Here is a 13,912-nt window from a genome sequence, read left to right as displayed (position 1 = left end):
AAAATAATCTAAAAATCAGCTTTGTAAATACTTTATGAGAAAGGAAACAGTCAACATGTGATCTCAAGTTTTGCTGAGAGACACTTAGTGTAAACATATCTGCACAGACCCCCTTTAAGTCGAGAGTATCTACAGCCTATGGTTTAACATGTTTCTTGAATAATCCAATCATAAGTTCACAGCTCTAGGTACAGGTCCACAGGATCCATTGTTTCCACACTCGCCATTCATTGTCTATGCAAGCAGCTGTGAAATGCATTCTGGTAGTGGAGCGTCGCGTTGTGAGAGACAGGGAGTCACAGTATTGCCCGCTCCTCATTTGCATGAAGTAGAAGTGTGGCTACTTTATGCAAATAAGGGGGATCCAGTATGACACACATCTCTGGAAACTCCTGAAAAACTAATTTTATAAATATTGTCGAGATAAAATCAATATTTTGCAGCTGCATGGCTTATTTCACGCCTAAAATGTCTTTAGAAACACATTTCACTGAGCTATATTTGTAATATGAGAGAAAGTTTCCAAACGAGCTGCCATGTTGGTCTGGTTTGAAATCCCAGAGCATACAACCCACGACCAAATAAAAACCGTGGTGAGGTTTAAAACCCAACCAACATTTATCATGGCAGGAGGAGAAACAGCCATTAAATATTCGTGTTGTTTAAAAGGATAACATGGGTTTAAAGCAACATCACATTCCCACATACAGTATGGTGCAAAAAGACACTTAAGTCACCAAAGTCTACAATAATTAGGGTCCTCTTGTGAAAAGCAAAATTCAGGAAGTGGTAAAGAGACGGAAATTGTATGTGTATGTGAAATTTTGACATATACCCAGTTTCCACCCCATAAGGTGTGCCATTGTGCTGGGTTGCATTATATTGTACAGGTGTACTTAATAAAGTGGCCATTGGATGTATTTCAGGTATGGTAGCTGTAAACACTGGTCAGGCAGAGAAGTACAATATGAATCTAGATGTAGTGAGTCAGCTTCTCACCCCTGTCACTACACCCACGGGTCTCAAGGGGCAGCAGAGTTCAGCCAGTTAGGCAGCTACATGCCAGCACACAGTGTAGCCTTGTTTCCAGTCAGTAAGAAGTACATGTGACTGCTGGATGAAGCTCTGTGGAGGGGACATACACTGACTGTCTCAACTTGACCTATTGGGAAACATTTAAAGGAATTCTTCTGACACCCAGGGAGATTAATTTTGCCTTCTGCAGAGAAAAATCTTGTGAAATACTACTTGCCAAATGTCTAGTAGAATTATTAATATTAACTTCTTGCTTTATTCTTGTTCTCTTCTTCCTCACAGGATTAAACACGCCAACATTGTATCTCTGGAAGAGATCTTTGAAAGTAAATCACACCTCTACCTTGTCATGCAACTGTGAGTATTCACATGTGTGGGTTTGTGTGACTCGTTTTTATGTGCGATGTGTGTTTCAAGCTCCCTACTTGTGCTATCTCCCACACACTGGATGTCACATGCCATTAATTGCACTCTGTAACACACTCGCATGTGCATAACTACACGCACACAGGCAAACACGGTCCTCTGCCCACTCATGAACACCAGTGGGGAGTTCGCCCTCACACCTGCAGCCTGTCAGCCTCCATCCCACCTCAACTACTGAAATGTCAGCGAGAGAGAACGAAAGAAAATCGAGATCAGGAGCGCTATTAACTGGCTCCAGAAAATATAAATTATTTATGTATTTATCACAGTCAACGGCAAATCAGAGAGATAAAAGACAGCGGCAGAGCAGGAGGGGTGCATTTAGATCAAGGGAAGGACTAATGTGTCACCCCTCTGCAATATATTTGTGTGCCCTTATAAATAGTTTTTGCTTGTCCTTGCTATATGTCTTGTATTCCCTCTGATTCATGACTCTTAAATGTAATATGCAGTGCTTCACCACGGTAATGGATCTACTTATTAAATTTTTATCTTTAATTTGACATAACAACGTCAAGAAAAAGTTGCAAGGAGTTGAAAAAGTGGCAATATATCACGAGGGAAATGAAAGTATTGGCCGGCAAGGTGACACAACGGTGTTCCAGCTGAGTTATTACAGAGGTCAGCTCTCCTTTTCAAACTCCTGAACATTCAAGACAAGTCATAATTCTGACCTTTTTTAGATTTTAGCTTCTCCCCTTCACTTTTTTGTTTTTCTTCTAAATCTTTCCATCTTGTCTTTCCAAGTTGTGAGTGTGTTTTGGTGCACATATTAATACTGTAGGAGTGAGCAACCTGCAGCATATTTTCTGCAGACAATGTCTCCATCTAGTGGTTTCTAAGTCTAATAACAATCACATTAGACAGTATGACTAACACATTTCTATATTCATGTATGTTTGTAAGAGACATATAACATGTAGAGTATTACAGTATCGCAGTTATTTACAACAAACAAAACAAATAAACAAGTTTGCTTCTTGTTCAAATTAATGGGGTAGTAGGAAGTCCCCATCTCATCCTCCCCTCCTGCCCTTTCTTTCTCAATCTCTGGCAGTTTGTCTGTTGTTGAAAATTACTTTCTAAACAATTTGTTCACACCATGCCTTTTCATACTATTTCTCTGTTGCAGCCATCAACATGTAAAATTGTCTCAAGCAATCAGTGGCCTCTATTTCAACAATTTTCAGTCCAGTCTGAGTTTGTTGGTGTTTTCTTCATTGTATGATTTATGTTTCACTTTAATGTTGGGTTGCAACTAGCGATTATTTTCATTATGGATTAATCTGCAGAATATTTTCACAATTTATCATTTAGTCCGTAAAATGTAAAAGAAATAAAATAAAGAAGAAAGTGAAAAGTGCTCATCACAATTTCCTAGAGCTCAAAGTGACATCTTGAAATTGTTTCTTTTGTCCAACAGTCCAAAGCCCAATGACTCTTCATTTACTATCATTATTGACAAAGAAAATCAGCAAATCCTGACATTAAGGAAGCTAAAACCAAATGTCAAGCCCAAAATTGTTGCAGTTCATCTGCCATAAATTATTGTTTTTATGCAGGGTCTCCGGCGGGGAACTCTTCGATCGTATCATAGAAAAGGGCTTTTACACAGAGAAGGACGCCAGTAAGCTCATTCAGCAGATTCTGGATGCCGTCAAATACCTCCACGACATGGGCATTGTGCACCGTGACCTCAAGGTCAGTTTGGGTTCAGAGGTGTGATGTGTGGCTTTGCCGGTAGCGCATGTGGTGATGGAGATGCATGAGATGTATGATGGTATTTAATTAACATTTTTGTTATTGGCTCTGTCTCTCCCCATCGCAGCCAGAGAATCTACTCTACTACAGCATGGATGAAGACTCAAAGATCATGATCAGTGACTTTGGGCTGTCTAAAATTGAGGGCTCCGGTAGTGTGATGTCGACAGCCTGTGGAACACCAGGATATGTTGGTAAAGACGCCAGATACTGTCTTAAATTAGATAAATCAGCCTCTGATAAATCTCTTTTAATAGAAGAGAACACTGTAGCCTGTGATATTAGCACAGTGTCAACAGCTAATCTTTGGCTCAGAGCGATATTCAAAGTTATGACTCATTTTAGCCCATTTTAGGTTACTTTGCCTGAAGTGCTAAATAATTGCCAGAAGCTTTCCTATAAAATGAGCAACTTTAATTTTTACAGTTAACATACTAACTTGTATTACCTTGTTTTGTTCTTTCAGCCCCTGAAGTGTTGGCTCAGAAACCCTACAGTAAAGCCGTGGACTGCTGGTCTATTGGCGTCATAGCCTACATTCTGTAAGTACGCTTTTTAAGACATGGAAATAACCAAACACAGGAGGGATTCATTTATTTCCACACAGATTTTGCACAGTACCTTGGCAGTCATCTTCTTTTCTTGCATTTATTTATAAATTCATTGTTATTTTAAACTCCTAGCATTCTCCAAGTTGAAAAGCTCCTGCACATCTCAGATCAAAAATGACGCATATGTCTCCTGTGTTTCTCAGGCTGTGTGGTTACCCTCCGTTCTATGACGAGAATGACGCCAAACTGTTTGAACAGATCCTGAAGGCAGAATATGAGTTTGATTCTCCTTACTGGGACGATATCTCTGACTCAGGTACAGCAAGCTGTACTCTCAGCATGACACTGATGTAGATATTACAGAGAGTCAAAGCAAATCTAGAGGAAAAGCAATGGTTAAAGCTTTGAAATTGCATTGAAACAAGGCAAAGATAAACTATGAAGCATTCGATTCCAATGGATCAGACAAATTGGAACCAGTTCTCAGCAGTTCTGGTACATGGAACAATCAAGTCTGATCTGATTTAACAGGAAAAACTCCCCAACCTGAAGTATTCAGCCGGGGCTTGTTAACATCCACTCACACACCTGACACTTCTCACCTTTAGCAAGTCCTGAGTACAACAGAGACCAACTTTTATCCAAGAGTTTTTTTCCAGAGCCAGTAAAGCTCTTTCTTATTCAGAGAAAATTATGTCTGGATTTTCTGAAGCCAGTAAATAGTTTTTCCGATCCCTACCTTTCACATTGCAGCTGTTGAGCCCACAAGCCAAGGCAATGATCCCATGTTGATGTTCTTCCCAGTCCCAGCTCTTGGATTGGGTCCCTACTCTATTTTTCTGCTCTGGATCTCTCCAACTTTTAGAGCAAATGATACAACTGATGCAGCAGCCAATTCTCTGTCATGCGGGAATAACCTTGAGATTTGTTTTGTCTTGTTTACAGCAGTTAGATACTGACACATAATTACATTAAAGCGTATCCAAACTGTTACACCATATGCCTTCATCAATAAATCGACTGTATCAATTTGACTGTTTTCAACCTTTCTTTTTCATTAGCTAAAGACTTCATAGTCCACCTGATGGAGAAAGACCCCCACGTACGTTACACCTGTGATCAGGCTCTGCAGCACCCCTGGTACTGGTCCCATTCTCCTCTATCATGATGCACTCACACTGCACACAACATTTTTGTTATCTGATTAAAACCTTGATGCTGAAAGTTCACTACTTATCCAGCTCGCTTTTGTGCTTATGAAATTCCGATCAATGCTGTGACTGCACATGTGACACACTCTAATGTCTCCTTGCCCCTCTGTGTGCCAGGATTGCGGGGGATACTGCTCTGGATAAGAACATCCATGAGTCTGTCAGCGCTCAGATCAAGAAGAATTTTGCTAAGAGCAAGTGGAAGGTAAGTCAGATTTCCAGTTTATCTTGGATGCACTTTGATTTTCTTATATGCATGATTTATGCATATTTCCCCTTTGGTGCACATGGAGAGAATAAAGAGTAGCTTCATTAAAAGTCTGGATTGGTTTGAACCTCAGGACTCATTCCAGTACAGCCGTTTTTAATTTTAACTTTTGGGAATGGATGTTGAATTGTTAGAAGCATTAAAGACTTGGGACTGCCACAAATCTGCCAGTGATTTTCAACCTGGGTGACCCCCTTGAGGGTTGTCAGATAAATCCATGGGGTCACAAAATTGTCGTGAAATTGTGCTACACTAAATTTTAAAGCTTTTCTTTACTCTTTGCTCTTTTGCCAAATACTGTACAGTTTAATGCCTAAAACGACTCAAACAAAAGCAGTCTTTTAAGGAACTGCTCTCAACTCACAGAGATGCAGGGGTGGCTACATATTAAGCAAAAAATGTCTGGAACGGCTGCTGGGCTGCTCTCCGAGTCCCTGTCAGCTTTCAGTTTCAGATGATTGAGATGCTGCAGGTTTCTGGGCCATATTGGATTCGTTTCTTTTCCTCTGCAGCAAGCATTCAACGCCACAGCAGTGGTTCGTCACATGAGGCGTCTCCAGCTTGGCACCAGTCACGAGGGACCCAACCCCACCCTGCCCAGTCCGTGCCGAACTCACCTGCTCATGCCAGAGGAAGATGCAGGTACACACACACAGTTACTGAAGTAAACAAAATGTGTGGATTGCAGCTGTTCTTAAGTACTGATAGTATGTCTGTTTTGTCTCCCAGAGGCGTGTTGTGAGGGAGGGTGCTCCCAGAACGTCGAAGGCGGAGCTGACCCTCTGTCCAACTGCACCTACCGCTGCCACCCGACCAGCAGGGTGTGATCCCCGCACCTGCTCCACTTAACCTGTCTAACCAATCCCAGCGACTTTCCAATTTTAACCCCCTCGGTGGAACCAGAGGCACCATCTCCCCCCTTATCTGGTTAGGAATACAGCGTCATTCCAACCTCTCGCCTGCAGGGGGAGCAAGCCCGGTCCGCCTGAGAAGCAAGACATAAAATGGGATGAAAGGAGGAGGAGGAGGGAGACTTGATGATAATGATGATGCACCAGAGAGGATCACTTTTACAGACTGGGCTGGTAGCTTGGGATGAGTTGAAATGGGGCGAGGAAACAAAGGAAGGAGGGGAAGATAAGCTCCTCCACCAGCATGTCAGGGGGATTGTTTTTGCCGAAGCAGGACAGAGCTTGTTGGACACTGTTTTTACTCATGATTCAACCTGTCTCTCTGTTTGTTTTGTATATTTTTTGTGTTGTCTTTTTAACCTCCTACTGTTAGACTTTGGAGCTTAAATTCAAAAACAATATCTGCATGATCAGGAGAGAGTGTCCCCCACGCATGTTTCGTTATATAAATATACCCTGTTGCAGAGAGGCAGTATGATGCAAATGGTGGAGTGCCGTGTGCAAGGTTTGTAAAGGGGGAAAGGCATAGAGCATCTTGATATGTTGCCGTATTTAAAATGAAAATGAGTCAAATCTTGTAATTTTACAGATCTGCATTCTGTCTTTAAAGCTTTTAGACAATCAGTAACAGAATAGTTTATGCAATGAAAAACTCCTTCTTTGTAGCCGTTCTTGTGGCGATATAGTGTTTCCATGCAGTGGTTTAGAGGAAAAAGGCTTCTCCCCTCTCTCTTTTTAACCCCAAACCTCTTTAACCACTCGAGCACAGGGATATATCTTTGTCTAAGGTGCCTTCGGGATTTACAGTATGATGGGTTTATTTTCGGGTAGCTTCTGAAAGGTTTCGTCTCCTCGTGCAGCACAGACTCTTTCTTCTAACTTCATATTTTGTATGTATCACATTTTAAGCTTTAAAATGCAGTTTAATGCTTTCTGTTAAAGTGATGTACTGTAATCTAAGAAGGGAGGCCTGCGTACACACTGTTGATTATGATAAGGTGTCATTTGTTATTCACTGAATCTGCTCTAAATGGAAATAACAAATATAATGATATGACATGAATAAACCTACAATAGGCTTCACCAGGAGCCTCGTTTATTTAAAAAAAATCCTTCAAATAAATGTTTTTCAGACGTATTCTTTAGTACTTTGCCAGCTCCCTCTGTGACACATATTAAAGAACGGTGTTCATGTATTTTAATACAAATCCTACAGTGCATTTTGCTCAAAAAATGTGTATTTCCGAACATGAAAACTGATTGATCAGTGTGCTTAGCCATCCCCAAGACTAGGCTAACTCAATAGGATTAAGTAGGTTTGAAAGCAAAGAAAGAAAGAAAACTGCAACCAAATTTTGATATGCATCCGTCACCATGTACTGTAATCGTCATTACAACCCTTTTCTTCTTACATTCTTCTACAGGCTCATTTCCTCCACATGCAGCCTGATCAGAAAGAACCTGGATTAAAGAATGTGAATATGCATCAGACTGACTCTCTTCATCTTTACTGTGCATCCATCAGTGCTTTTTATGTTGGTGTGTGCATGAAGAGTATCTGCTTTGCATTCATTTGTCATTTATTCGACTCTTTTTTTAAAGACACGTATTGACAAACACAGTAGCCGAGTTGGTTCTTTATTTGGATGGAGACTGGTTAGAGTATCAGATGTAGAGGAGCTGAGTGACGCTGAGATCTTCCACAGACATGAGCTTCATCCATCCATCCAGTTTCTTTGTACACGCTTCATTCTCTCTCTGATACAACAGTATAGACATTTGTTATTGATGTCACTTGGCTATGTTTGCATGATGTGGCTTAAAATTTGTGAATCCTACAATCAACAATGAATAGTGTGTAAACTAATTGTGATAATATGACAGTTGCCATGAGATGAGTGCTGGTAAAAGGAGAGATTTTATCAGATGTTTTGCTCTTTCAAAATTACAAAATTCTCTCGAAAAGTTGCTATTAGACGTGTAAAAAGCAACAAAAAGCTGTAATAGCGTCGCAGGTTAAAGCGAGTTCAACGTGCTGCTTCAAAGAGTCTTTTTGAGCTTTATTCTGCATTTCTATTGGGTAGGCGTCGTAGTGTATTTGGACAGTAATGTAAGTGGTGGCTCCAAACTGTAAAGTGAAAAAAAGTGATTATTTTTTTCTTGGATTTTCAGTGTGAATTGTTTGTACATCACAAATTAACGTAACAGAGGAAGATCCTAACAAGCACAGGACAGCCGATGCTTGTTGCTGTTGGCAGACTGAGAAATCCCCTGAAAAAGAAAACAAGTCCTCTGATTTGACATATTGCCACAGAGGCTGTCATTACACCCCTGCAGTCTCATTTAGCTCCTGTAATTTGCCTGTCGATGATGATTAATTTTCTAGTATTAATATACAAAGTTTTTTCCACATGCTCCAGCTGTTTCTTCTGGTTCAGCACACCCAGTCCCGCAAGAACTCAAATGAAAATGTTTCCCACAAACCAAGAGATATATAGTCAGAGAATAGTTCGTCATGAAGAACAAAACAGTTTGCTCTTGTTGTGTGGAAACGGAAAAATAAGGATTTTACATTCCAGTGCAATGAAACAAGCGCTGAAATACATAACGAAGTATCCCATTACCTCACCACTCAGCCACCTTGGTAGGCAAATAGCAGGAGTGATATTAGAATCACTGTTCGGAAAAAGAAGCGATACAGAACTTGTCCTCAATAGTACCTAACTACAGGGTGTTTAGATCAATTACCACAGCTTTTGCATTAAAAATTTACATTTTTACAGCATTTCATTGATAGATTTCACAGTGCACCAGCCTAAAGAAAAAGAGAGGACCTCTCCTTTGATCGCTCACTGACCGCTTGTTGAGAACGACCAATGTTTGATGAGATTTGTTGTACAGATGTGTACTCGTACCATGAATATGTTGCCTTTTTAAGAAATGCTGTTTTGGGCTACAGTAACCTACTGTATACACAGATGCAATGCATCATGGGTTGCTGAAAAGTAAGTACTGCTCAGTGTGAAAGCCAGTGACTTGTGCTTGGAACAGATGTGTCGGTGAAACATACAGTACATTAAAATCCCTGTCTATGCATTATCAATCTGTCTGAGCGTGTTTGTAAAAGAAAAACTCCATCTTTTACGATTTTGGTGTGTACATTCTCAAAAAGATTAAAAGTGCTTCTTACTTCTGAAAAGCAGTGATTTGAAGACAGTTTATATTTAGCCAAACAAAACGTGTCCTGTCAGCTTTCTCTAATTAAATATCTTTAAATTAATCCGACAAATTAGCTTGTAGTTTGTATTTGACTGTTTTGCTGTTAATAAAATGTTTTATGGTAGAATAAATGTCAGGTCAAATTCTGGTTCTTGCTAAATTTTGACTACATGTGTAATTACTGCATTTTGGCGGTGCCGGCGGAGTAGTAGGCCAATCATGGCAAGGTTTTTTCTCAGCCTTTGTCAGAAAAGTCCCAGTAGGAGTGATACTTTCCTCAATGATGAAATTCTGCTCTCAAGAAAAAGTGATGTGGTTTGAGAGGTTTGTCATGAATGTTAATTTCATAGTGTGCTACATGAGGCCTCTCTCGTCCTCTCCAAGGAATGCTGGGTAATTGAGGCTTGTGGTTTGGCCGCTGCAGCGTTGCGCCGGAGGACACCAGCGAGCGGGGCGGGAGCGGGAGTCTGGTGGTCAACCTCATTCAGGAGACAGTAGACAGAGTAAAAATTATGCGGTCAAACCAGAAACAAGGGAGTGATTCAAAATAATGGGGGAGAAATTGCATGGATCACAAGGTAAAGAGTGCTGAAAGATGCAGGCGGTGTTTAGATGTGGAAGAGTGGTAAAAACAAAGAGACACTTGGCACCATGGAGAAGAGTTCAGCTGAATCAAAGATGGCACCAGAAGACAGTGGGCCTGCATTTTTTTAAATGAACACACGTAGCCTACTGTATCTTAATGCCTGAGTTTAATTTCTCCTCCAAAGTGAGAGTAGAAACACACTGATGAAGATTATGCTTAGTCCACATCCTCCTCCCTGCATGACTTTGGGGTGCTGTTGCCCATGCTTGCATGGAATGTGAAATAGAGACTTGATATCGTGATAAGCCGGGAGTGAACCACACTGGTATGACTGACTCAACTTTATTGTTTGCATGTTGATTTATTAGAGCTGTGTCAGCAATTTAAACCTTAAAGGAGCACTGAAAACAAAATGCTGATTTGGAGGTCTGCCAAAATGTATCAACGAGCCACATGGCTGCGCATGGATGAAAACAGTGTTATGGGCGTAGCTTAAATCTTCTGGTTGGAAGAACATCTCTGTCACTGGCAGAGTGGGTATGACTGTCAGGATTTGCTGTAGCCTAGCTTCTTAAATACATCTTTGAGCTAAATGCTAACTTCAGCATGCTAATGTACTCAAAAAGACAATAACATTGAGTTGACATTGGCATTTACCATTGTAAAGTACAGATTAAACCATGTTTAACATCTTATGCTGCGCTTCGGTGGAAGTCAGGGTTGGGAATTTCCTCAAAGCGTTCCAGGTGAACAGCACCAAAGTCAACAAAATCTGTGGCTGACCATAACAAAATGTCTCTTTAGCTACTCACAATTGAAAACCTCAGCATTGCAGCCTGCTCGCATTGTTAATAAAAAAGAGGAAGGAATGTCTGGCTTGTTAGCAAGCTAACATTTGCTCATTAGCATTTGACACCATTGTCATCACTGGAGCTTTTTAGCATATTAGCGTGGCTTAGCCGAACACACCATTGATCTCAGTGTGTTTCTGACTTTCACAGCTATCTGACAGGTCCACATCTTTGTCACCTCCAAGGTCACCTGCTGTAACTTGCATTAACACTCCAATAATTATAAAGATAATTGTAAAGATACTGCAGGTCATTGAAAATGTCTTTAGTGGGTCTATAATGACATTATTTGGGGGGGGAAGTATTCTCGAATCCCTCTCTTTATAACCCTTCATTACTCAAGGTTACCTGTTTCACCTTATGTCAAAGTGTTGAGTTAAGGTTCGAAATGAAATGCGTCGTGTGCAGAGTCAAAGAGCGAGCGCGCACGCTGCCCTCCTGTCTGTCAGCAGGAATCTATTGTGCTTCTGTCTGTCAGTGCTCTCAGGAGCTTTATGTGCCCATTAAGTCCATGTTGTCCTTCAACATGTGTGCTGTCAGAGGCACGGAGAGTGTAAGTAAGTTGTTTTAGCTTTTCACTCTTTTTCTACTCTCTTCCAGTCAAATATTATTATTATTTAAAGGCCGACTCCACCAATTTTACACATTAAAGTGTGTTTACATGTCTTGGGGAGCACTACAGCATGTGTGAAAAAAAAGCTTGTTGCGGCTCCAGGGGAAGCAGCTTGTAACTAAACTGCCTCCAGTGATGTCACTCAAGTTGCATTGTGGGTAATGTAGACATCAGGTTTTGAAAAGCAGTCCAGTGGTCTATCTGTGCACTCCTGTTGGGTGTATGGACAGTTTAAAAACAAATGACCAAAAGTTGTACAGCAGAATCAGAGATCAACGTTTTTATCCCACACATTCTTCTTACTTTTCAAAACTAATACTAATACATTACCCACAATGCAACTAAGCCACTGAGTGACGTCACTGGAAACAATTTATCAGATCGAGCTTTCGCTGGAGCCACAAAAGACTTTATACTGATTTTTTTCACATATGCAGTGTGTGCGTTCTGTAGCACCGACCATAAGTAACATTTTGCTGTATCTGTGAACTGTCAACTCTGTCTCCTAAAAATTGACTTTATAAAGTACGGATTTGTTTTGCTAGTTAAAACTTTGAAGGAAATGTAACTGCTACCTGCATTATGTTCGCTGGTAACGTTTATTTTTCTGTGCAGGTAATGCTACAGTCGTACATGCATAGTTACACATATGGTTGCACAATGCATTAAAAAGTTTTGCCTTTTTACGTTAAATGGTGCATAGGTGCAATATGGTGAAGAAATAAGGAATTTGGCCTCTACATTTATAGTAAACTCATGCAAAAAGTACTTTATAGTGTAAATGCCTAAATGGTTTACTTGACCTCTTATTTATAAAGTATCTGCACTAAAATCCACTCAGCTTTTCCTGGCTGAACTTAACAGCAAATTTCCCCAAAATCTGAATAGAAAACACACAAATGGAAACATTACCTCCTTGGTGGAGGTAACAACAAATTCAATGACACGCCATGTCTAGTCAGATATGCTGTTTATTTTCATAAGACATACAGGAGAACATCCAAAACTTAATCTCATCAAGCAGTCCGCTGCACAATGTCCTATATTATGTTGGTTACAAGTAAAGAATAAGACGTTCTTGTGTTTTGATTATAACTAAGGACTAAAGGATCTCTCACACACACGCACACACACTGCGGCATGCAGCCTGGAAGCTTAAGTTGTGTGGATAGATTTAGAGAGGCTTTATGAGCAAAATACCAAATAAACACACACACCAGACGCACACACTCGTTTTTTCCTCTATACCTAATCACTCAGATCTTTGTCTTCTATCTCAGTAGGGCATTTGTTTTGGATGCAGCGTCATACGGCTCAGAACATCTTGGCCAAGTGTTTTCTTTGGACCGAAACACGGAAAAACAGACACAAATCATTAATGTAAAAAGGATTTTCCAGTTCCATTTCTCCTCGGTCCTGTGGCCTCACATTGTTTTAGGAGTAAAACCAGGTTGTCTGAGTTTGAGCAAGTCAAAGTCCCTGAGGTGCTGGAGCACAGCGGAGGGTGAGCGACTAAACTACACAGTGACATCACCCTCCTCTTCATGCCCTGGAGATGAGTGACGTGAGGTTTATGAACCAATCACTCACTGTGAATGACTCATTTGAGCAGATCTGAGTGGGAGAGATGAAGTAGTTCTTCGAGCCTAAATCTGACCGAGTTTGTTCAAATCCAAAAAGATGTTCGGAAATCTCCTTCTGAAAAACATGGAACTGAATCTTGGAGAGTCACCACAGAGTACTTAAGCTCCTGAAGCCAAAGCACCGCAGTTTATGAAAAGCTGCAGACCCTCAAAGTCCTGCATGACTTTGCAAACCACAGTTGGTAATAATAAACAGGATGGAGAGCAGGATGGAGAGTATCTGGCAACATGAGGAGAGCCACTAATTTTCCACTTTTGGGAAAATTCAACCTACAATTAGGGTCAAACATCGCCAGAAACTTGACATCCATGGTGCTCGCATTAGTAATACATCTGATACTGGCCTGAGTTGGGAGTTTTCCCCCCCGACTCTGTCCGTCAGACGACACAGTCCCAGACCACGGCAGATGAAAAGGAAACACATTGTCAGAAGAGAAACATGAAAAGAGCAGGACAGATGGAGAGGAAAATCATGAAAGAGTGTTGTTTCCACACCTTTGCACATTCAGAATGGGATCTGTCTGATTCCGTGGGGACAATGGATCAAAGCAGACATCAGACAGGATACAGACTGGAATTCTGGGTCGTCTGAGGTCACACTGTCGGGTCAAAGTCAGTGAGGATGCCGACAGAGAAACGTGTGAAATGTGAATGACTTCCTAATAATCCAGTTTCATTCGGTCAAACACAGCAGTTACTGCAGCAGTATTTTTATTTCCGCAGATTTTTACTCTTCTATAAAAGTTTTAAATTGCCTCCTCTTAATGTCTTGGCCCCTAGACCCTTCATTCAAACTGGGAAGCTTTTTTTTTTTTTTCAGTTTTACCACCAAACAAA

General features: G+C 40.8%; 1 protein-coding gene across 2 annotated transcripts in view; it reads left to right on the top strand.

Moving 5' to 3' along the window:
• camk1b (calcium/calmodulin-dependent protein kinase Ib) overlaps window positions 1-9,266 on the top strand; it is a 35,684-nt gene extending 26,418 nt beyond the window's left edge. For both annotated transcript variants that reach the window (XM_084349877.1, XM_084349878.1), the window contains 9 exons: window positions 1,318-1,392; window positions 3,024-3,162; window positions 3,290-3,416; window positions 3,689-3,764; window positions 3,977-4,089; window positions 4,835-4,913; window positions 5,102-5,189; window positions 5,765-5,894; window positions 5,982-9,266. In XM_084349877.1, the coding sequence (XP_084206003.1) occupies window positions 1,318-1,392; window positions 3,024-3,162; window positions 3,290-3,416; window positions 3,689-3,764; window positions 3,977-4,089; window positions 4,835-4,913; window positions 5,102-5,189; window positions 5,765-5,894; window positions 5,982-6,079 (925 nt within the window). In that variant the 3' untranslated portion in view covers window positions 6,080-9,266. The remainder of the gene's footprint in view (window positions 1-1,317; window positions 1,393-3,023; window positions 3,163-3,289; window positions 3,417-3,688; window positions 3,765-3,976; window positions 4,090-4,834; window positions 4,914-5,101; window positions 5,190-5,764; window positions 5,895-5,981) is intronic.
• The last annotated feature ends 4,646 nt before the right edge of the window (window positions 9,267-13,912 follow it).

This window comes from Pagrus pagrus, assembly GCF_965226575.1.
Source record: "Pagrus pagrus genome assembly, chromosome: 3".
Lineage (NCBI taxonomy): Eukaryota > Metazoa > Chordata > Actinopteri > Spariformes > Sparidae > Pagrus > Pagrus pagrus.
Note: the sequence above shows the minus strand (reverse complement) of the source record. Positions and strands in the feature narration are given on the sequence as shown.